At 55.3% G+C, this 20,417-nt stretch overlaps 1 protein-coding gene across 4 annotated transcripts in view; it reads right to left on the bottom strand.

The window, feature by feature from the left end:
- Nucleotides 1-20,417, bottom strand: part of EFR3B (EFR3 homolog B) — a 44,429-nt gene that overhangs the window by 12,494 nt on the left and 11,518 nt on the right. For all 4 annotated transcript variants that reach the window (XM_074895407.1, XM_074895409.1, XM_074895405.1 and 1 more), the window contains exons 2-10: nucleotides 18,814-18,890; nucleotides 17,614-17,741; nucleotides 13,433-13,583; nucleotides 7,531-7,652; nucleotides 4,679-4,828; nucleotides 2,727-2,861; nucleotides 2,304-2,382; nucleotides 835-970; nucleotides 165-326 (exon numbers count right to left, since the gene is read on the bottom strand). In XM_074895407.1, the coding sequence (XP_074751508.1) occupies nucleotides 165-326; nucleotides 835-970; nucleotides 2,304-2,382; nucleotides 2,727-2,861; nucleotides 4,679-4,828; nucleotides 7,531-7,652; nucleotides 13,433-13,583; nucleotides 17,614-17,741; nucleotides 18,814-18,890 (1,140 nt within the window). The remainder of the gene's footprint in view (nucleotides 1-164; nucleotides 327-834; nucleotides 971-2,303; nucleotides 2,383-2,726; nucleotides 2,862-4,678; nucleotides 4,829-7,530; nucleotides 7,653-13,432; nucleotides 13,584-17,613; nucleotides 17,742-18,813; nucleotides 18,891-20,417) is intronic.

Here is a 20,417-nt window from a genome sequence, read left to right on the forward strand (position 1 = left end):
GCCACCTGTCAATAACCCACCGCCACACTTGCAGCACACCGCAACAGATAAATCTCATTTCCCATCACCACTTCTAGGATGAGGGTGACTTTGTTTCACCCTGAATAATCCTGTAGATACCCAAGACAGAAACCCAGCGCGCTGGGCAGCACGGGACACCCCACCTATGGTTTTAATGACGGCCTCCTGGAACATCCTCTCCTCGTGCTCCTTGATGATCTTGGTGCTGACGCCGGCGGCGCAGTCGTAGCTCCCCGTCAGCGCATAGTCGATGCTGAGGCGCAGCTGCCTCAGCAGGGTGTTAAACACCTCCAGCACCGTGGGGCCTGCAGTGGCGAGAGGGGAGAGACGGTGGAACATCGTGGGAGGAGAGCAGCACTTTTCCCCATGGAGATGGAGGCTGTAGCTTCCCCCAGGACAACATGGTTTGTACTGCCCACCAACACCATAAACCAGTTGAAAAACTGTTTGGCTCGACACACAGTGACTTTTGACCGTTAAATGTCCTTCCAGGAGCACCATCATCTTGGCACATTCACAGCAAGCTCCTGAAAAATCCCCCTGCCCCCCTGCCCCGAAGGCAAAGGCAGGCATTGGGTTCAGCCCTCTGGGTTTAGGTCGCTGCACATGGGCATAGGGGTTGCGCTTGGGAGCACTGAAACGGCACAGAACAGACCACCAGCACCCCAACATGCTCCAGGCTGGATCCCCCATCACCAGGCTCACGCTTGGGCACATGCCAGAGCCCAGCACAAAGCTCCAGCACCTCTTCCCCATTCCCATGGCAATAAAAGGGTGATGAGATGGATGGAGAGGATAAATTTACCCACTTACCAACAGATCCGGAGGCTGCGATCACCGCAGCCTCCGAGAGGACCTCCACGATGCCCGCGCGCACGGTGGCCGCGCTCTTGCTGTTAGCATCCAGGTGCCCCAGGAGCTGCTGGATCACGAGATGGGAGTGCTGAGGCTGGAAAGGGAGGAAGAATGACAGCACAAGGTGACAGCCTGTTTCTGTAACTCACCCAGCTATCGGGGACGAATCCTGCACGTGTGCCCAGCTGCACAGAGTCCCTGCCCGGCTCTTTCCAAGACAGCTCCAGATGCAAAATGAGAGGAGGCACCTGGGGGAAGCCTGTTTTACATGACTGAGCAAGAGCTTGGAGCAATTTGCAAAGGAAAAACAATCTGAAGAGCTGTACAGATCTAAGGAAATGGTGACAATTAATCCCAGGGATTTCAGGGAGAAAGGATTTGAATTTTTTTCCAGGGTTTCCCAAGGGTCCTGTTGACTTATTGTGACCTTACTCTTCCAATATGCATTAACAGGATTTTATAAAATCTGGTAGCTCTGTGAATGGTTTTAGGCAGTTTACAGGATGAAAAACAAGAAACAAGAGCAAGGGGTGGTGATCTCCTTTTTCCTGTAAGAGTTCTGCAAGCAAAGCCACAGTTTGGCTGAGTCTTAAAGCAAAGCAAACTCCCAAAGGGGTGAAGTGGGGCAGGAGGTCTGGGACTGCCCCAGCAGAGTAGGAGCAGGGTGGGAAGGCAGCACCGTGCCCAAGAGCATGCAGAGACCCAGGCGAACAAGGTTTCAGTGAACTCCACATGGGGAAAAAAAAAAAAAAAAGATGGACCTTTCTCTATCACCTTGGGGTTTACCTAAACTGCATTTCCATGGCCCCCCCAGTGAGAAGGGAAGGGGCTGGCAGGGTCTGTCTCTGAGCATCCCCACATCTAAGGAGGGGGATGTTGGATGACAATGCCTGGTTTGCCCAGGGACACATTTCACTCTAGACAGCCCCTCTCCTTTTCTGCAGGGACGAGGAGCTTGGATTGATTTACATGGCAGCGATCTGGAAAGAGGCAGCTTTCCATCGGAGCCCAACTTTCTCCTTGGGAGCACTTCACAGCACGGCTGCTAGCCCGACTGATTCAGCAGGGCTTTGCTTTCCGCTGAGAGGGAGGGAAATCGCTCCCGGGACGGAGGTACGAGCTCCATGAGCAGCATTGTAAAACACACACGGCTGGCATGAAGCCAGGCTAACCCCGAGCAGATATTCCCCCTCATACCTGCGGGGCCACCTGCCCGCATGCAGACTGTGCCCTGTCTCTGGCCCGTTTTGGGGCACACTTGGTGGCCGAGCTCCTGGCGAATGCTCCGACTTGGCGCTGCCGGGATGCGGCAATGCGGCGGCGGCGGCTCTGACTCAGCCCAGCCCTGGAGGCAGACACGGGCACTCCCCAGCACGCAGGTGTGTCCCCAAATGGTGTCATGGGCCAGAGTCCCCCCAGCTCCTCACCTGGATCGAGTACATGATGATCCTGAAGCAGCAAGTTGCAAAGATCTTCGGCTCCCAGAGCGAGTGGTTATCCAGGTGGCTGGGGAAGAGATGGAAGCGGAGGGGAAAGTAAATATTGGTCCCCCCAAACCGTACAGGGGTGCAGAGCAGCACCAAGCACCTGGAACAGCCTGAAGCAGCAGGGAGAAAGTGCTGCAGGGGAGAGCAGGGACACAAACTCCCCTCTGGGGTGACTTTTCTCCACACCAGGTATCTACCCCACGAGATCTTCCTCATTGCATCCAAAAATGAGAGCTCAGCCTGAAACCCAGTCCCCATCTTCAGTACCGTGCCGAGGGGAGCCCACGCCTTCACCCCAGCTCTGGCCCGCACTCCCCGTGCCTCAGTTTCCCTTGTGCCAAAGGTGAGGGATGCAGGACTTACATGAGGACAGGTTTGATGGCGTTCTTGATGTTGCCGTACGCTGCCCGGCCCAGCAGCTCCCGCAGGCACCTTTCCGCCAGCTCTGTAGGACTCTCCTTCTCCTTCTCAGTGGCTTGCAGCGGGGAGGGGGAGCGGCTGCGAAAGCAGAGGAGGGTGATGAGAGAGGCGCTGAGTGTGCGGCAGCAGTGGGGGAGAAGAGGCACAGAACCTGGCCAGGGAGGGTTGGAGCAAAACGGTCGTGGCATCTGCCAGCACCCCGTGTGGCAACGGGCTGTGGGCTACCATCCACGTGGCCCGCAGCCACCCCGCAGAGCCAAATGTCACCCTGCCAGGCAGACGGGGTAACTCCATCCCAGCAGAGGCCAGCGATCAAGCGCTGCTGGATTTGAGCCAGATCAGAGAGCAGCACGGGTGCACGGCTTGTGGAGAAGGGGGATGTGCCGGGGTGGCCCTGCTTGCAGCGCCAGGCTGTGCCAGGCGGCAGGGACAGCCCCCGCGTCCCTGGGACGGGGAGGATGATCCTGGTGCCCAGTGCTGGAGAGGGAAGGATCTTATGGAAGGATAAGACCCTCCCAGGGTGGACACAGCCTCTCAGAGGAGGAAAAACAAAACGGTCACAGCCCGGCACAAGTCACTCTGAACACGCACACCCCAGCAATCATCCCCTTATTCCACACTCGGGCTCGTTTGGCATCACACAAACACCATGAGTGCTTTTATCACCTCCATGCTTCAGTTTACAAGGAAAAGGGAAAAACGCATTTGGCCAGAAGCCAAATTCTCAGGCTGATACATCTCACTTAACCTTCAAAAGGAAAATCCCAGGAGGAATTCATCCCTGCTTCTCTGCTCCCTGCTTCTCAGCTAAGCAAATCCCCTTCAAACACCCAGCTGGTGGCAAGCACGCAGACGGCGGGGGTTTTATGCCACAAGAATGGAGGGTCAGCGGGCAAAGCCACATTTCAGTTCCTAAGATTCCTCTTGCCTGGCTTTAAAATAACTCCTTCAGTAGCATTTAAGCAGGAATCCCTTGTTGAAAAGGCAGTTCAGAGTCTTTGCAGGGAGCTCTCTGCTCCATGGGAGCCGCGATGCGCTGCAGCAGCCGGGATAGCGATAAGCTTCACAGTGTGGGTGACACACAGAGCTCCTGCCACCTGCCTCGTCCTCAGTGAGGGACTCACAGTGTGCCCGGGGGCCAAGAAAGCCAACGGCCTCCTGGCTTGGATTAGAACTGGTGTGAGCAGCAGGAGCAGGGAGGTGACAGTCCCCCTGTGCTCGGCACTGGTGAGGCCACACCTGGAGGTTGTGTCCAGGTTTGGGCACCTCAATCCCAGAGAGGTCTGGAGGGGCTGGAGCGAGGGCAGAGGAGGGCAACGGGGCTGGGGAAGGGCTGGAGAATCAATCCTGTGAGGAGGCAGGGCAGGAGCTGGGAGTGTTCAGTGTGAGGAGGAGGAGGCTGAGGGGAGCCCTCATCCCTCTCTGCAGCTCCTGACAGGACATTGCAGAGAGGCTGGGGCTGGGCTCTGCTCCCAGGGGATCAGGGACAGGACAAGAGGGAACGGCTGGAAACTGCCCCAGGGGAGGCTCAGGCTGGGCAGGAGGAGAAAATGTTTCCCAGCAAGAGTGGTCCGAGAGTGGCACAGGCTGCCCAGGGAGGGGGGAGTCCCCATCCCTGGGGGGGTTTCAGGGCCGTTGGGATGAGCTGTGGGGGATGTGGGGTAGGGGAAAAGAGTCGGGCTGAGGGTTGGACTCGATGATCCCGAGGGGCTTTTCCAATCTGAATGATTCTGGGATTCTGTTTCCTCTCTGCCCACTCTGTCCATTTTTCACAAGCTGCAGGCACAAATCAGCCTGTAACACCTCTGCCCTGCAAAACTGTGGCATTTAAAGCAGCCCCGGGCCACCAGTGGCTTCAGGGGAGAAGGTGAGTGGTGGCAGCAGCAAACACTCACCTTTCAGCTTCCTCCACATGCTGTAAGTTGAAGAGCAGCGAGGGCACGATTTTGTCCATGTGCTGTGGGTCCCAGATGTTGGCTTGGAGTTCATCATTCACCGTCTTCCTCACCACTCCTTGTAGGCCTTTGATGCCAGACATCCGGATCCTGGGGAACAAATTGACACCAAAACAGTACATATCTATACAGCGTATGTTATTTTACATTTATATAGACACATAGACACAAGTGAAACTACAAGAAGTTGGAGAGAAGACACTGATTTCTGTGTGGCTGGAGGGGGTCATAGCAATGTCCCAGTTACAGAATCACAGTGGTTTGGGTTGGAAGGGACCTTAAAGCCCATCCAGTGCCACCCCCCTGCCCCGGGCAGGGCCACCTTCCACCAGCCCAGGTTGCCCAAAGCCCCGTCCAACCTGGCCTTGAGCCCTTCCAGGGAGGGGGCAGCCACAGCTTCTCTGGGCAGCCTGTGCCAGGGCCTCACCCCCCTCACAGGGAACAATTTCTGCCTTAGATCTGATCTCAATCTCCCCTCTGCCAATTTAAAACCATGACCCCTTGTCCTATCCCTCCCCCCTGATGACAAGTCCCTCCCCCCGTTCCTGCAGCCCCTTTCAGCCCTGGGGGGCCGCTCTAAGGTCTCCCCGGAGCCTTCTCTCCTCCAGCTGAACCCCCCAACTCTCCCAGCCTGTCCTCACAGGGGGGCTCCAGCCCCCCCAGCATCTCTGTGTCTCCTCTGGCCCCGCTGGAGCAGGTCCGTGTCCTTCTGCTGTTGGTGCCCCAGAGCTGGGCCCAGCCCTGCAGGGGGGTCTCACAGAGCGGAGCAGAGGGGGAGAATCCCCCCCCGGCCCTGTGCCCACTCTGCTCTGGGTGCAGCCCAGCACATGGGTGGCCTTCTGGCCGGGTCATGTTGAGCTTCTCATCAACCAAGACCCCCAAGTCCCCCCCCTCAGGTCTGCTCTCCATCCCAGCCCCAGGCCTGGTATACTCCAGGGCAATCCTCCTGTGGCTTCCCGCAGCCCGACAGAGACAAGCAGGGAAGGCTTTGAAAATCATCCTGGCAGCAGCAGCTGGCTCCCATCCAGGAGGCCCCGGGGCCAGCAGCAGCCACACAGCTCCACAGCACGCACTTTCGACGATGGAGAGGTGGCACTGGTGATTCTGACCTCTCTGAAGGACTGGTTTTGGCCCTGGGAAGTCTCCATCCTCCGGCTGGGGCATGCATGGAGGGTTTTCCCATTTCCCCCATTCCCAGCAGTGACAGAGCCGAGCTGCACCCATGGGGATGCTGGATGTTAGGGAAATCTAGGTGCTTTTTGTCACCTACATCATTTCTGGGCCCAAAGATCCCGACTCTGCTCTAGTCGATAAAGCCATCAATAAAAATTTCACTACACAGCAAGATTCACAGGTCTGAAACCAGCCCCTCACCACCCACTGCTAATGCCTGAGAAAGATAGCACGTGCTTATCTGCAGAAATCAATGCATTAAATAACCTCCTCTGAGGTCTCCCTAACACATTCAGCAGATCTAATCAAAGCAATAATCTGACCAACACACAATTCTTGAGGAAGAAGAAGCTTTGACCCAGACCAAGGGCCCAGGAAAGCAGTGCAGTCCTTTTTAATTACAGGAGCTACAGAATTTCCCTCTCCCAGTCTCCGACACAATTTAGCCAGCGTCACTGGTGGCCTGAAGGTTAAGTGAAAATAATGAGCCTTCCACATTGCTTCCTTATTAAGGAAAAAAACCAACCTGTGAGTCTGCAGTGTTAAAAGGAGGCAAGCCTGGCCCTTGGAAACAAGCCTCCATGAGGAACAGCAAAACTCAGGGGTTAAGCCCTCCTCAAGGCAGCCGCTCCCTGGTAGAGCAGCTTTGGGAACAGCATCAACATGATGTGCTCAAATGCTGCCTGACATTGGGGGTCTACTTCAAACTTGTCTCTGGCAGCAGTGGCCTCCTGCCTAGAGCTTCTCAGCGACAGCCACAGGTGCCTCACAGGGACATTTCAAGTGCCAGGTCTTTTTAAATACACCACCGCCAGGCCTGGCCTTGGCAGCAGTAAGCAACATTAATCTGTCTGCTTTAGCAGTAATTAATCCCCTCGGGGTACATTTCCCATCACAACAAAGCAAGTCAGTCCTCAATGCTGTCTAGAGAGACGTAACCCCCTTTAAATGTGGAAAATAACAGACCGTGTGGCTGCAGGAGGCAGTTTTGGAGTGAATATTTGTTCTGTTAAGAGGGAGGGGGGCTCTTCCCATCATCATCCTCCTTCCTTTAAGGGCCAGGATAACTCCCTACCTCCTGCTCTGAGCTCCAGCTGTCTGCAGCATGGGCCTGGAGCAAAAGTGAGAAACGCTTAAAGATGCACAGAGGCAGCCCTGGGACTGCAGGTGTTACCCGCTGACATTTTGGCCAAAGAAAAGACGCTGAAAGCCTGAAGGCGGGTTTGTCCCTTGTCCTGTCATCGGCCACAGTCAAGGTCATGCTGCCCTGCTCTCAGGGCAGCAAATGCAAATCAACTTCTCTCTCACACGAGTAATAGTGCACACAATATCCCCCACAGCAAGAGGTTGGATGTGGGCTGTGCTGTGTTTTCTAGGCTCCTGTTTCCTCCTCCCGTACAGTCAGCAGGGTTTAACGCTTGAAAAAATAAGGGAGGGTAGAGAAGAACAGCCCGAGTGCCTCCAGCTCTGAGGAATCACCGCGCACCTCCATCACAGCACAAAGCAGTCAATCTGTAGAACCTGCATCCAACCTGTTCCCAAAAGCCAGCGCTTCTCCAGGAAAAGCAGAGCCTGGGGGCACAGGGGAGCCCCCCAACCGCCGTGTTCGTGGCACTCACTTCGTCCGGATGTCGAGGTCGTCGTGGCTGGAGTGGCACATCTCACTGAAGCGGGAGACAAAGAAGTCATAGCTGCGGTGATAAGATGGGGTGTCCTCTTCGATGTTGGCAAACTTGACAAACTGGGAGAGAAGAAAAAGGGCACGACAATAATTAAAAAAAAAATAATCTTAAAATTCCTCCCCAAACCAGCAAAACATTTGCGGGCTTCAGAAGTGTAACACAGGCAGCTTGGTGTGTGCTCGGGGTAACGAGTCAGGCTGCCCAGCTGCACCCAGGACACGGGGTCCCCACGCAGAAACGGCCCCACCGAGCTCCAGCAGCACCCAGGCCCGGTTGTGGATGCTGTAAACCTCACTGCAAACCCCAGTGGTCTCTGTAAAGGGCATTTAGGGGTGCAGCTCTGAGTTAGGGATCCCTCATATGCAGCACACACTAGTAACAGGAGCTAAATTTGCTCCCAGCTTCTTTCCATCCTCCCAGACGGTGCAAAACCCGGCCAACATTTCCCAAATGCTGCTGGAGGGTTGAAAACAGCCTTGGAAATGCCAGTGGAGAAACCAACTGCAAGTGGGTTTTTAACCACATCCCAAATCTTGCCCACAGCACCCAGCAGCACAAGGTCCCATCACTCCCTTCCAGCGTGGCCACCCCAACAGGCACAGAGCTTGCCAGGAATGCCAGCTGACCAGCAGATCTGGTTTTTAAGCTTCCAGGGAGAGAATTAAGGAGGAAGAAAGGATAAACACGTTTTCAAGCTTTCCTCATTAATTCCGACACTTATTCATGAAAAGATGTGAACAAATATCAGGCAGGAAAGGGGAACCTCAACTCTTCCAGTCATGCTGAAAGGGGTAGCTTTAAAAGAGGAAAAAATCAATTAAATAAAACCTTAATAGCACAAAAGCTGCCACAAAATCCAAGACATCAACTCCTGGCTGGAACATACAGAGCATTCAGCCTGTACCCACCCAACTGCTCCTGGTGCTGTGAACGGACAAGGTTTATCCTCGGCCTGGGATAAGCATCGTTCTGCTAAGTCCCTGTGCTTTATCCTCCCACTCAGAGCAAGGGCATAAGCAGCTGCTTGCCAAGATTTTCGGCAAAGAAATCTGCTGACTGCTTTTGTGCTCCTGCGCTGCACTCGCTTCGGCACACTGGGAAAGCTGAGACCGTTGGCACGTGTGCGATGAAGGGAGAGGATGTTCCCTGTCCCAAGCGACCCCCCAAACCACCCCCCACTGTTTACTGCTACCCAGGAGAACAGGGAGAGCAACGATGCGGTGCCAGCACCGGCGCAGCCCTGTTGCTGAGTGACACAAAGCTTTGCAGTCGCACCGAGCGACCCCGCATCGCTCGGGCAAACCATCCTGGGCCAAGGCACCCAGACTGCTGGGCTCCTCTTCCAGCTGGGAGGACACCTAACCTACCTCTCCAAGGGCTTACTTGTCCACCCAACATTTCTTAGGGTGCTCAGCACCCTCTGAAGATGCCACGCTGCACGGGAGTTCCTGCTTTACCCCAACCCTATCCGCTGGCTTTTCTCATTTCTTGCTTTCTGCATTTCCTGGCATCCAGCCCTGTGAGGAAAGCAGCACACCGGTGCCCTTCCACAGCTGGCAAAGCCAGCCCACCCGTCCCAGCGCATCACACAGGCGCTGATTAGCATGCACCCGCTGCACTGGGCTATTAATAACGTCAGCTGCAAAGCCTGGCTCTGTGCAAGCAAAGGAGACGGCTCAGCCCCGTCAGGAACTGTTCCCAGAGTGCAGGGACTGGCTCCAACTGATAAACTCCTCTTACTCACCAGAAAAATGCAGGGCTGTTATGCAAGAAACCTCTGTACCAGGCAGTGCACAAAGTGGGTTTTTTAAGCTTGTGGCAACTCCACGTGCCACCGGAGACGAGGGCAGAATGCAGAGTGAGCGGTAACGGGGCTCCCCGCGGCAGCTCCCGGAGAGCCGTCCCAAGCGTCCCGTGGCCAAGAAGCCTCGTGAAATAAAAGAAAGAAACAGCTTCTCTGCAGCCAGTACCTGCAGGTATCAATCCCACAGCCACGTGGAGGATGGCAGCTCATTCTGTGTCATCAGGCAACCAAACAGGACCACCTCATTCAGTATTCTGAAGCCACCGAGGCCCCAGGGACTGCCAGTCCTCCCATCCACGCCAGCAGCACCCATGGTTCAGCTCCCTGCCCCGATGACAGCCTCCCGGCCAGCTGCCAGGCACAGGCAGCCCTGCCCACCTCTGTCCTCAGGAGGGACAGGCTTTACCAGGTGCTGCCACCATGCCCGGTGACACTGGCTGTGGTACAGTGTTCACATCTGCCAACCACTGGAGGTACCTGCCCTCTCTGCATCCATTTTTAGCCTGCAGCCTCCAACAAGGCCAAAACTTGTAAAAAAGAAGAACAACAACAAAAAAAAAAAATCAGCCTCAAAGCCTCTCCCTCCTCCATCTATGGGACATTTTTAGGACTCTGCCACTTGCTCACAGACTATTGCATTTTTCCAGGACTTGGCTGCCCCTACAAGAATGCAGCAATTACAGGAGATGCCCACCACAGTCCCACTGCCAATCTGTGCTCGACAGCAAAAAGCAGCACCAGGACACAGGGAAATGACCCAGCAAGAGCTGGACCAGCAGGAAATGAGGCATCAGTTCTTCAGGGAAAGCAACTTATTTTCACTGACAGGCACTGCATCCCAGCCAAAACGCTGCTCTGCAGCTTCACACCGTATTTCCACTGAGAAAACAGTTTAAAAACACTGAAATGAAACACTTTCTGCTGTGGTTTGAAGGGGTGCGGGGCTAGAGAGCTTGGGGTTCCCATGTGTGAAGATGACAAGATCCACCTGAAACACGGCTGGGATGAGCCCGGAGCAAGCGCAGGGGAAATGCAAGGAGCGTGGCTGCCTTGGAGAAGATAAACAACGGCTGGGAAGGGATAACACTGCCACCTATAAATATATCCGACATAAATACATCAGGAGAGAAGCATCAAGGCGGGGGAAGAGCTGTTTAAATGAAAGATCAACGCTGGTTCAAAGAAAAATAAAATGGGAATGACATCGAGCTGGAAATTAGATGGTTCCTACCCAAAGCGGGGAGGTTGCCCAGCAGCCTCCTAACAAGAATGAGAAACCGAAGTGGATTTAAGCTGCGGCTCCATATGTTCACCCCGGGGATTATAGGATGGGGTTACAGCGATCACAGGACGCTGGATTTTTGCTGCCGCCTCCAGCGCTGCGGCCCTCGGGATCAGCCCCTCCGCAGCGCAACACCTTGGCTCTGCGAGAGGAGGGAGACGTGTCTCAGGCGAGATTTCACGCCGAGGAGAATGACTCACTTGGAGCAGGTTTCTATAAACAACCTCCTCCCGCCTTTGCCATCAGCTCCCTTATTGTGAAGATTGCTTGAGACAGCACGCTCTAATTAAGCACGAGCCTGAGGCACATTCCTCATTAGCAGATATAGGAAGAAGTGTCTCATTATCATTACTCACTTTTCTATAGAAGCCGAGTTTTCTGTGCTGTTTGCCCTCTGAATGCTGCCACGCTTGAGAAGGCAAAAAAAAAAAGCATTGCTAAACCGTCATTCCTGAGCTGGACTCCTCATTAAAACACCCGCTCCTCATTCTTGACGACAGCAACAGCAGCGCTAAGGAAACACCTATCCGTGGTCCAGGACCATCTCTCCTCTCAGAACCCCAGAATCACTCAGGTTGGAAAAGCCCCTCGGGATCATTGAGTCCAACCCTCAGCCCGACTCTACAAAGTTCTCCCCTACCCCACATCCCCCACAGCTCATCCCAACGGCCCTGAAACCCCCCCAGGGATGGGGACTGCCCCCTCCCTGGGCAGCCTGTTCCAGTGTCTCCAGGGCTGCCTGAACATGGGAGGCTTGCAGGGGCAGGGAACACGAGGCAGAGCTCTGGTTGCTTTGACTCAGTGCCTCCCACTCGAGGATGTCTGTGGTGAGGCCAGTTCGCTGAAACCTCTGCTGTGGCATCGGGAGCCCCCTGCAAACGAGGGCTGTTCCCTCCCCATTGAGCCACAGCTCCATGCCACATGCCAGGGGCCTCTCCGAGGAGCCCTGCATCAGGCCCCGAGGTAAAGCAGCCACGGATATGGAGACGCAGGCTGAGCTGAGCTTTAAACCCTCCCTCCAGACCCTGGAACAACCCCTGCCTTTCCCGAACAGCTCAAGGGGTGGGCAAGGGGTATCTCATGGGCATGCGGGCAGGGCTGCACCACGACACAACGTGCTTTCTTCACAAGAGACCCAGCTGCCTGCCACTGGGATGGATCCGGGCAGCTCCACCATGTCTCAAGAGGTTTGAACAGCAAGCAGCACCTCTCCGGTCTCCCATGGAGCTCGGGCCACCCTTGGGCAGAGGGATGTGGGTGCAGACACCCCCCTCCCAGCGCAAGGGGCTTTCGCAGGCAGCCCCTGCAGCATCCCCTCACCGAAACCCCATGATAAACTGCTGTCAGCAGCGAGTTTCAACCGAGGAATCAATCCTGCCGCTTCTCCAAGGGCTGGGGATTAACATGTGATGGGGAAGCTCACATCATTTTCACCTGGGCACCATTAGCTGTGAGGGAGAACAGGGGGATGGAAAGTCTCTGCTCCTGCCCACGCCTCAGCAGAAGCATTTACAACCCTGTGTCCAGGGCCGTGGAGGAGAGAAGCATCGCGGGACGCAGCGCTACCCTGTCCGGGAGGTGTCAGCAGAACCATTAATACCGTCCCTCTCCCCGTCACACACAGCAAAGAATGTAAGCTCAGGGCTGAGCTGGCTCTGTGTTTTCCAGGCGCTTGAGAGAGCATCTACCCAGCCCATCCTCCTGCCCACAGGATGATCAGCTCCCTCTAAACCCCGCTCTTAAAAACCAGCAAGGACAGATACTCCTTGTCCAAGCCAAGCTATCAGGCACTGGCAGGGCCCTCGCAAGCTTGGGTGTTAGGTACACCCAGTGTTCCCAGTAAAAACCAGTGAATAGGCCAGGCAGAAGAGGCTGCTGGCTGCCCGGCAGGATCAGCACTTTGGATGCTGGGAGGACGTCACCTTTGTTCATCCGTGCTTCTCCTTTCCCCTCACTTTATGTCTGTGACCAACACATCCCCAGTCCAGCTAAGCTATTTATTGCAAGCAGCAGCTCTATTGAAGTCAGCCCTTTTCTGAGCACAAATAGCTCCCAAAATCCATGGGGATCACCTCCTAAGTTGGTCTATTGTCCGAAACTGCTGACAGGCCCCGTGTCCTCAGGCTCGTTTAGGAAAAGCTGAATTCAAGAGAGGGAAGGCACGGCAGCAGAGATCAGAAACCAGTGACTGGTCACAGACAGCAAACAGCAGGGACAGTGCATGGACAGCAGTCACAGAATCACAGAATCATCTGGGTTGGAAAAGCCCTTGAAGCTCCTCCAAACACAACCCTCCCCCTGACCGTTCCCAACTCCCCCAGATCCCTCGGCGCTGGCTCAGCCCGACTCTTCAACCCCTCCAGGGATCCCGGGGACTCCCCCCTGCCCTGGACAGCCCATTCCAACGCCCAACAGCCCCTTCTGCACAGAAATCCTTCCTCAGAGCCAGCCTGACCCTGCCCTGGGCAGCTTGAGGCCATTCCCTCGGGGCCTGGCGCTGGGGCCTTGGCTCCAGAGACTCATCCCCCCTCTCTGCACCCTCCTGGCAGGGAGTTTTCGGAGTCACGGAAACTTCACACATGGCAGGACACGACAGGGGACACCATAAATCCTCCCCTGCAGCTGCTCCCCACCCTTTCCCAACAAGGTTTGCTGCTCTGGCACTGTGCAGAGACAGGGGGGTGACAGGCAGGGTCGAAAGCAGAGGACAGGGTCAACAGGGTGCTGCCACCTCCCGCTGCACCCCTACTCACCGAGTTGGTCCCCAGGATCTGCAGGTTGGGCTTCTCAGACTCCAGCAGCTTTGCCACCATCTTCAGGAAGCTCTCCACGAAGAGGTTGATGCTCTGGCAGTGGCAAGCCATGAGGAGCTGGTCCAGGGCCTCCATGGCAATACACACGTACCTGGAAGGGGGCAGAGGCCAGGGTCACTCCCCAACAGCCACATGGGCCTGCAGCCATCCCTCCTCCTCCTCTCTCCCAAACCACCTGGGTGCCCATCAGCAAAATGGCAACCTCCTGCCCTGGCAAGGAGAAAAATTTTACACCCAAAATACCCTTGGGATATTTTAAAGACAGTGTTTGCTGCTCCCAGCATCTCTCCTCTTAGCAAAGACCCAGCTGCCCTAGGCCCAAGGTTGCCAGCAACACTGTGCATCTTTCCCCCACACTGCTTGTGGGCTTCCCTTGCTCTGAACTGGTCTTTATATCACAGAATTGTTTAGGTTGGAAAAGCCCTTGCAGCTCCCCCAGCCCAACCATGACCCTCCCCCTGACCGTTCCCAACTCCCCCAGATCCCTCAGCGCTGGCTCAGCCCGACTCTTCAACCCCTCCAGGGATCCCAGGGACTCCCCCCTGCCCTGGGCAGCCCAAAGCTGGCATGAGGGAGCACTGGGCTTTGTACAGGGTGGGCTCAGCATCACAGGCAACTGTTCTTGCAGACCCAGCTGGTCCTGGCCAGACAGGAGGACAACCCAGAATCAGACTGATGTGCTCCAGAAAAGCTGGGCTTAAATAAACACTAAAACAACCCTGCAAAGCATATTGACATCACCCCAAAAACTCCCGGGGTGAGCAGGGTTTCCTCCAGCAGTGCACAGACCAGGATGCAGCATCACCCACACCAGGATTACCTCGTTCCCTGTCTCTCCAGGGACAGGGCTCAGTCACTCGGCTCTGCATGCTGAACAGGGGAAGCCCAGAACCTGATTCAGAGGGGGCCGCACCCGTGACAGGTCCCTGAGCTGTGCAGAGGATCTCCCTGAGCACGTCCCATCCCTTCAGCTTCCCTCCCACCCAAGCTGAGCTCACAGATCACCCTCTGGCTTCGCTGAAAGCTGCTACAGCACATCTTCCACAGGCTACTTTTTAAACCAGCCCTGCAATGCTCCTGCCTCTGAGAGGAAGCTGGAAAACCTTGTGCCCAGCGATACATCTAATTCGGGTGCCCGTTAGAGAGGTGGCCAGCTCCTTCAGCTGCAGCTGAAGAATTTTTTGAGTGTTGCTTCACTTTTCCGAGACAAATTGGACCTGATTCTCTGAGCAGCTCTGTCAAAGCCTGTTTGTAGGCTGGTCCTGTGGTGCTTTCTGCAGCTGGTTCATTACCAACGTGGTGGCCAGAGCCCCTGGATGGGGGTTTGTGCAATGGCCACACTGACTTCCACTTGCTGGTCATTCAGGGTGTGCATAAAGCCCAGTGGAGAAGCAAACCCCAGCCTCTGAGTGCTCTGAGCAGATATTTGTTTCAGCTAGAGTTGGCCAAAACACAGAAAAAAACCAAATGTTGATTGCAGCAAGTCTCACAGCTCCAGCTCTTCTTTCAGGATGTCTGAGGTACCCAAACAGTGGACACAGACCTGGGACCAGGACACTGGGAGTAAAAAAAACTTTACAGCTCCTTCCCACCTCCTTTTGACTGCTGCTCTCCACACAGCTGTGAATCTTTGTACCACAGCAGCTCACATCGTGCCCAGATCTCCTGCCATAGCCAAAAGAAGGAAGCAGCAAGCCCAGACCTCTTGATATTGAGCACGATTCCTCCTTTGGCCTCCATTTTTCAAGGTGTTTGATACACCCTGGACCTTCCAGGTTCCAGCCATTAAAACACAGAAAGGTTGATCCCTTCTCCTGAGGCCCCAGAACTGTTGAAATATGGCTCCAGCCTTGAGTAGATTCTCTGGTGTCCTGTGACATAGTTGAGCTCGCACTGCAGCCTGTCCTTCAGACACCATCACAGCTCCTCAGGTACTGCGAAAATAAGCAGCCAACTAACTATTCCTGATTTGTGAGGCTCCTACCCATCTGTCAAACTGGGTTAAAACTGGCCCAGAGGGGAAAAAAAAAAAAGTATGAAGACACAACTGACAATCAGCATGAAGCATCAAGCTCCTTTCTCGTAGGAAACGAGGCTGAAAACAACATTCTGTGCCAATATTACTGCCACAGCATAGCTTCTCTTTTGGGGACAACTGGACACAGGACACCAAGAGAGAGAAGGGACACATGTGAGATTGTCACCTCCAACCCGCCCCAACCATCCTCTTACAGAGGATGGGTTGCATTGTTGCAAACTCAAACCAGAGCACTTTCTCCTTTTAGCAATAAAGGTAATGGAAAGATGACACCCAACAGGCCTGAAATCAAGGCTACTTTCATCTTACACGCAGGAGACAGGTACCTACATGCTCGGCTGCTCTTTCAAAGCCCGGCTGCGTGTCTGCAGCGGGGCAAATCCTTCCACTCCAGCCAACGCCGACCTACAAACACAAGGCTGATCCAAACCCATTTCAGGCATTTCAAAGTTAAGACTTTGAAAATTAGCTAGTGCTCCAACCCAATTACGTGCCTGTATGCACAGGCGGTGGAGGAAGGAATGTATTCCCCCCCCCCCAACTGCTGAGGCTTGTCATTAGATGTCAAAAATCTTTGAAAGCCTTTCTTTTCCCAGCATAGCAAGCAGAGCCTGTTAACAGCCCCTTCACCACAGAACATCAGGCAGAGCTTTGAATGTCCTGTCACTCCCGATGACAGGTGATGCGGATGAGGCTTTGAAGGTTTTCCAACTTCAACACTTCTTAGGCAGGCTGCTGGCTTCTCTTCCCCCAGGATAAAAGGCGGGCTGAAGTTCGCACCACGAAGCTGAGCCGTGTTTGTCTGCCACAGCTTTGTTCAGGAGACAACAAGGATCAATCCAGGAGTTATTTGAAAGGGAAGGAGCCCCCCCGCACTCTCCCCGCGTTTCTAATCAGGGCAGTCAGCTATTTCCAGGTGGGCGCTGCTCTCCTTCCAGTAAACACAGCAAAGCCTTGGTGGAAACCATGTGGGGAGGGAAGACGAAGGGATGGGGCCCAGCCAGGACCACGCAGGTAAGTTGGACAGAGCAAACAGAACCCCAGAATCCTTCAGGTTGGAAAAGCCCCTCGGGATCATCGAGCCCAACCCTCAGCCCGACTCTACAAAGTTCTCCCCTACCCCACATCCCCCACAGCTCATCCCAACGGCCCTGAAACCCCCCCAGGGATGGGGACTCCCCCCTCCCTGGGCAGCCTGTGCCACTCTCGGACCACTCTTGCTGGGAAACATTTTCTCCTCCTGCCCAGCCTGAGCCTCCCCTGGGGCAGTTTCCAGCCGTTCCCTCTTGTCCTGTCCCTGATCCCCTGGGAGCAGAGCCCAGCCCCAGCCTCTCTGCAATGTCCTGTCAGGAGCTGCAGAGAGGGATGAGGGCTCCCCTCAGCCTCCTCCTCCTCACACTGAACACTCCCAGCTCCTGCCCTGCCTCCTCACAGGATTGATTCTCCAGCCCTTCCCCAGCCTCGTTGCCCTCCTCTGAAACACAGCAATCCCCATCCAGCCCAGTGCATCCCCATCATGAACTGTCTGGAAATCATCAGTGTGCTGCCCCTCATCCTTGCTCCCACTTCTGCCAGGTCACCATAGCTCAAGAGAGATGGGGTGCAACACACACAACCTTGCAAACTGCAGCCTGGGCCACCCTGTTTAATTGCTTGCCTACCCCTAACCAGGCTTCCCTCTGGCTCTAGAAGAGCCACCATGGGCTTTTAAAGGCCAGGAGGGTGCCACAGGCTCCTGATGATGGCCCAGAGGGATGATGGCAGTCCTGCTGCTGGGGACAAACACCATACACATGCAGATTCCTCAAACATGGACAGCACAATGCCAGGGAAACACCAAGTGGCTCTGAACTTGCCTGGTTCCTTGAAACTTTGCAAGGAGTCTGCACATCCCTGTGTGCTCCTGTGTCTCACTTTCAGAGGTAGGACATGCTCGGGTCTCTCTGCAGCTTCAAGACACCTTGGAGCACACAGGAGCTGCATTTCCCATGTGTCCCACCCGTTGCCTGAGCCCCCTCTACCCTCTAGTGGTCTGTCGTTATGCAAATCACTGGGGTGGCTTAAAGAGCCTCCCAGTCCTTACCCATATCGGTGCCGGCTCACGTCTCGGATCAGCCGCTCAGAGAGGTAAGCGCCGATGCGATCCAGCTTCTCCGGGGCAGACAGGGCATAAAATGTCAGCTTCTCCATGTTGGTCTTCACCAACCCATCCTGAAAGCGAACAGCACAGGCGGTCACAGCCTCAGACCCAGTAAATATCAGGAGTATCTCTGTAGCAAACCTTGCCAGAGGTCTGGAGCACGCCAGTCCTGTCCCAGCTCTTCCCCACACCTCGTACATCAGGGAAGGCAAATGAGGGTTGCATTTACCCTCAGCTGAGGGCTCTCTGATGCACCACAGCCAGAGGTGACCCCCGTGGAAGCCTCCATCGAGCACCTCAGGCTGTAAATACAATGAGAACTGCTTGCCAGCCCCTAGCAATGCCCCAGCACCAAGGAGGACAGGGGCAGACAGGGACATCGACACCTCCAGGGTACAGAGGCCAAATGACACAAGCATGCCAAGATGCCAGCCCCAATCCCCCGCAGCCTGGAAAACTCCAGGGCTTCCTCCTCTCTGCATGGCTCGGTAGCAGCCTCCGTTCTTTTTCAGCTTTGCTGCCAGCACCATGACAAAACAGGCGCTCACCGCCTCCCCGGGTAATCCCAGCGCCGCTACCCCCGGTCAGGAGCCCCTCTTCCAGCTGTGAAAAGGAGACAAAGAGGCCGGATTTGGGATGCTCCAGGAACAGCTGGCAGGGCATCCCACTCCTCCAATTCAGTGAGGCAGCAAGAAGGGCACCAGCTTCCCTGCTTCCTGGAACCATAAGCAGCTTTTGAGCTCAAAAGCCTGGCTGAGGCCCCAAGAGACTCCCGCTCTTAGAAGCTGCTTTCCTTATCCTACAAAGAGCAGGGGGTACACCTTCAGGTCCAGCCCCCCCATCCTCCCATCCATCCATCCCCATCCTCCCATCCATCCTCCAAATCTGCCTGGCGCCTTTGGAAAAGGAAGTTTGTCCCTCCAGGCCGATGCAGCTGAAGGAACTGCTTCTGTATTTCCGCTCACAAACAGGTTTGAAAGGAAAATCCAACCCTCCAGGCACAGTGGTATGGAGTCAAAAAGCATCGCCCGCCTCCCAGGAGCTGTTTCTGGGCAGGTCACACCATGTCCCTGCAACCTCAGCACTGGAGCTTTGGTGAGTGAAGCACCGGAGCTTTGGCAGGTGAAACAGTGTCTCGTTTACCTCTGGGTCCTCAGGGAAGATGTTGTCGACGAGTCTTTTGTAGCGGGGACGCAGGGCGCCGCAGCAGCCACACACACCTGGAAGAGAGGAGACAGAGCCGGTCAGCAGGGACAAAATCCTCAGCCCCTGGGCAAACATATCCTTGGATTCAGTGGGAAAGAGGACAGGGCACCAAGCTGACGACATCCCAGAGTTTTGCAGCCAAAAAAAACTAAGGGAAGAAAACCGCAGCTGAGAGGCAGGGAATTGGCTGGTGACCAGCATCATTTGACGTAGGACTGCAGGGTTATCTGCTTTTCTCACCCAAGAAAGCAGCCCCCAGAGACCAAGATATCCGAAGTTCCCCTGAATCTGTGCCTCGCTGTCTCACAAGATCCTCTTTTGCAGGTCCTCAGACCAAGAGCTCTTTCCTCCAAGTACTCACCCGAGGACATGGTCCTCACACGCTGCTCCACGCTCCCCACAGAGTCAGCAGCAATAAGAGAGCACAGACTGCTGAAGACAGCGAGACAGGAAAAGAAGGAAGAGCATCTTGTGAAGGCTATGAAAGGAAAATGCATTTTCCTGTTTGTGGCTCCAAAGCTGAGCTGTTGAGCAACACCAAACGCCTTCAACTACCCTCCTACCTCTGGGCTGCCAGACCATGGTCCCTCTCCCCCAAGGAGGGCAACCGAGTGACTTGTGCTTCGCAGGACACTGACACAACCATCCCCAGTTCCTCTTTTTGAGAGGCCTCAGACGTGAAAGCAGCTTGTTCCTGATGCACAAACCGTACTCTGCACAGCCTCTCCGAGAGCCAAAACCCCTTGCAGCAGCAACTCCGCAGGCCAGCGAACGGAGAACACTGGGCTCATCCCAACCCGGAGCAAAGCGATCAGCTCTAACTACCAAATATCCCAGGGGCTGCAATGACCTGCTCTGCTTTCAGGGAGTTGCCAAGAGAGGAAGGGATCGCTTGCAACATGGATATTTCTCCCTGTGACATATCCTGTTTCTCAGGGCCGCAGCACACCCTCCGCAGCAGCCAGAAATCACCCTGTCTTCGGCTCAGGGACGGTCGGTGGTGCGGGTGGGTTCTCGAGCACCCATTGTGCTCCTGCATGCACCAAGCGTGAGGATGGCTGCAGCACCAGCTAGTTCAGCCGTGAGCACTGCTACCCTGATACACAGAATCCCAGAATCATTCAGGTTGGAAAAGCCCCTCGGGATCATCGAGTCCAACCCTCAGCCCGACTCTACAAAGTTCTCCCCTACCCCACATCCCCCACAGCTCATCCCAACGGCCCTGAAACCCCCCCAGGGATGGGGACTGCCCCCTCCCTGGGCAGCCTGTGCCACTCTCGGACCACTCTTGCTGGGAAACATTTTCTCCTCCTGCCCAGCCTGAGCCTCCCCTGGGGCAGTTTCCAGCCGTTCCCTCTTGTCCTGTCCCTGATCCCCTGGGAGCAGAGCCCAGCCCCAGCCTCTCTGCAATGTCCTGTCAGGAGCTGCAGAGAGGGATGAGGGCTCCCCTCAGCCTCCTCCTCCTCACCCTGAACACTCCCAGCTCCTGCCCTGCCTCCTCACAGGATTGATTCTCCAGCCCTTCCCCAGCCTCGTTGCCC

Source organism: Athene noctua, chromosome 1 (assembly GCF_965140245.1).
Source record: "Athene noctua chromosome 1, bAthNoc1.hap1.1, whole genome shotgun sequence".
Taxonomy (NCBI): Eukaryota; Metazoa; Chordata; class Aves; order Strigiformes; family Strigidae; genus Athene; species Athene noctua.